This window comes from Lathyrus oleraceus, chromosome 5, assembly GCF_024323335.1.
Source record: "Lathyrus oleraceus cultivar Zhongwan6 chromosome 5, CAAS_Psat_ZW6_1.0, whole genome shotgun sequence".
Classification (NCBI taxonomy): Eukaryota; Viridiplantae; Streptophyta; class Magnoliopsida; order Fabales; family Fabaceae; genus Lathyrus; species Lathyrus oleraceus.
The window spans coordinates 186,113,784-186,116,533 of NC_066583.1; the positions used below are offsets into that span (position 1 = coordinate 186,113,784).

At 34.3% G+C, this 2,750-nt stretch overlaps 1 protein-coding gene across 1 annotated transcript; it reads left to right on the forward strand.

The window, feature by feature from the left end:
* Positions 1-777: 777 nt before the first annotated feature.
* Positions 778-2,466, forward strand: LOC127082223 (probable WRKY transcription factor 41). Its single transcript, XM_051022468.1, has 3 exons — positions 778-1,237; positions 1,309-1,440; positions 1,627-2,466. Exons 1-3 carry the CDS (start codon positions 879-881, stop codon positions 2,156-2,158), a joined length of 1,023 nt encoding a protein of 340 aa, XP_050878425.1. The 5' UTR covers positions 778-878; the 3' UTR covers positions 2,159-2,466.
* The last annotated feature ends 284 nt before the right edge of the window (positions 2,467-2,750 follow it).

The following is a 2,750-nucleotide window of genomic DNA, read 5'->3' on the forward strand; positions in this document are numbered from 1 at the left end:
AAAAATAATTATAACACATATAAAAGTAATATAAATTTATTTTATCTTTTATTATAAAAAAAATTCTTATACAAGTTAATTTGTAAGGTTTATTTTAATAAATATTTTGGCTACAACCTACAAAGTTGTTTTTCAAAATAGACTATATACTTAAAAAAAAAACTTATAGGATTAGACAATTTAAAATTCCTAAATTGATTCGGAGATAGATTGATGTTTGTTTGTTTTAAAATACGAAATTCAAAGAAAAAAAAAACTTGGGATGAAAATCATTAGGCTTCACCTTAGTTAAGTAATCACATGATAAACTAGTTTATGTTAGAAAGGGTTGAAAATAAAAGTACGAGTGACGTGAGCACACATAAAAAAGCAGGGTCACAAACATGTCACAAACGTTGGAAGCAACATTACTAACGACGCGGAAAAACCTTTGAACATTCCAACCTCTTGTTTTTGTCTCTTTCACTTTGACTTCTTTCTCTCAAATTTCGTGTGTCCTATTTTTTACTACTCCCAAATTAAGATCTAAATCACGTTTTGCTTTTTTAAACTATAATCATTATGGTATCAAATAAATACTGGTGGGTCAATGAGAATCCATTTGTTCCGCGGCAAGAAAAGGTCAACAAATTAGAATTTAGACCTCTCCAATATACTCTCTCTCACTCTATGACCAAAGACCAAAGAAAATTCATTCACTAGCCCCCATTTCTTAGTCAAACTTTTCTTTCCTTTTTCTGTTTCTTTCTTTTCTCACTTCTTTTTTTTCTTCATAATACATCCCTCTTATATCCCATAACCCATAACCCATAACATAACTCACCTTCATTCACAAATCCCAACACTTTTCTTTCTTTTTTGGTTCTAATTATTCTATCATGGGAGATTCGAAGAGTCTGATACATGAGCTACTACAAGGATTGGAGTTGGCAAGAAAACTTAGAATTTATCTCAACGTATCTTCTTCTTCTTCCTCCATTGACGAAACACGTGAAGTTTTGATACATAAAATCATATCCACGTTCGAAAAGGCACTTGAAATTGTGAACCGTAAAGGACACGTTAATGTGGCTGAATCTTCACAACAACAGCAGCAACAACAACAACACCCTTCAGCCTCAGGAACACTAGCCATGATCAGAATGTTGGATTCACCACCTTTAAGCTCTAGTCCAAGAAGTGAAGACTCTGATAGAGATTTTAAGAGCCGTGATGATCACAATACTCCCCGAAAAAGGTACGTAAATATCATTTTTCATGTTTCATGTGTGCGATGGATCTTACACTAACAATCATTTTTCATGTTAGAAATACTCTACCAATTAGATGGACAAAACAAATTAGAGTTACACCTGGAATAGCAGTGGAAGGTCCTCTTGATGATGGATATATTTGGAGAAAATATGGCCAAAAAGACATTCTAGGAGCCACACATCCTAGGTATGTATACTATGATTCACGACTAACATAGACACCAGACACACTGCCAAACACTGACATGTCGATAGGAGTAATCACAAGTTTCAGTGATGGTGTCAGACATGAACACACATTTTTTCAGATTAGATTTAAATGAACTAACTATACGGAGAAAAATTTAAGTGTTTATGTGTACGACATGTGCAGAGGTTATTACAGATGCACTCACAGAAACATTCAAGGATGTTTGGCAACAAAGCAAGTACAAAGATCCGACGAAGATCCAACAATCTTCGAAATCACTTACCGAGGAAACCACACATGCACAATCGGAAGTGCTTCCAAAGTGGCTGTTCCAATTCCAACCTTGAATCCAAATGAAAATCAAGAAACAAACGTAAACACAAACCAACAACTAATGAACCTGCGAACAGGTCTAAGAGTTCAGACAGAGAATCTAGATTTCCTCGACCAATCATATGCTCCGTTAATCCATTTCCATTCGAACCATGTTCTTGAAAGTAGCTTTGCTGAAAACTTCAACTCCCCTGCAACTTCTGGAATAAGTCACTTCTCAATGTCTTCGTCTCCGAGTGTGTTCCCGAATATGGCCAGTGAGATTATTCCATCCGCTACTTCTGTTGCAAATACGCCAACCACTGATTTAGATTTTCCATTTCAACAATTTCTATTTGATGGAGAGAACTTCACCTTTGATAGCTCGCAGTTTTTCCCTTGAACAATATGGGAAGAAACTGGTCAATAGTATAGTAACAAAAAAATCATTAGAACTTCATGTCCAAGTCCAAGTTTCATGGAGTTTTTTTTTTTTACATTTTCTGTCCTCATTTTCCTTTTTTTTTTTGGATTTTAAAAAATAGAGTTTAACTTGACTTATAAAGTGGTAATGCTTCCACGATGTAAGCTAAAGTATGTGTTGAAATGGTTCATTTAATTCAAATTTGTAAGGAAGGGGCAGAAAAAAAAATACCAGTCATTGTATTAGTTTCTAATTCATATAAATATTCCGAATTCATGACCAATAAAGCATCTCAATATATTGATTTTTTAATACAAAATTTGTGTGGACAAAAATGAGGGAGCAACAAGAAAGGGATTTATACTATTATAATTTGTACCGGAATCAGCCAAGCACAATCCTTCATCCACACGGCACATAGATGGGACGAAGAAAACATGCCAGACAGCAATGGGATTTTGAAGGCTATTACTGGTCATAATTTCTCTTTAATTTTGGTATGTTTCACATTTTTTTATTGATTTGATGGTCAAAATTGCAATCACTTCAACGACTCTAATCTAAGACATCC

What these genes read in the sequence shown, in the direction of transcription:
- LOC127082223 (XM_051022468.1), top strand. Translation starts at nt 879, where the DNA reads ATGGGAGATTCGAAGAGTCTGATACATGAGCTACTACAAGGATTGGAG. An exon ending in CACAATACTCCCCGAAAAAG is followed by an intron (nt 1,238 to 1,308) that starts GTACGTAAATAT and finishes TTTTCATGTTAG; the next exon opens with AAATACTCTACCAATTAGAT. An exon ending in CTAGGAGCCACACATCCTAG is followed by an intron (nt 1,441 to 1,626) that starts GTATGTATACTA and finishes CGACATGTGCAG; the next exon opens with AGGTTATTACAGATGCACTC.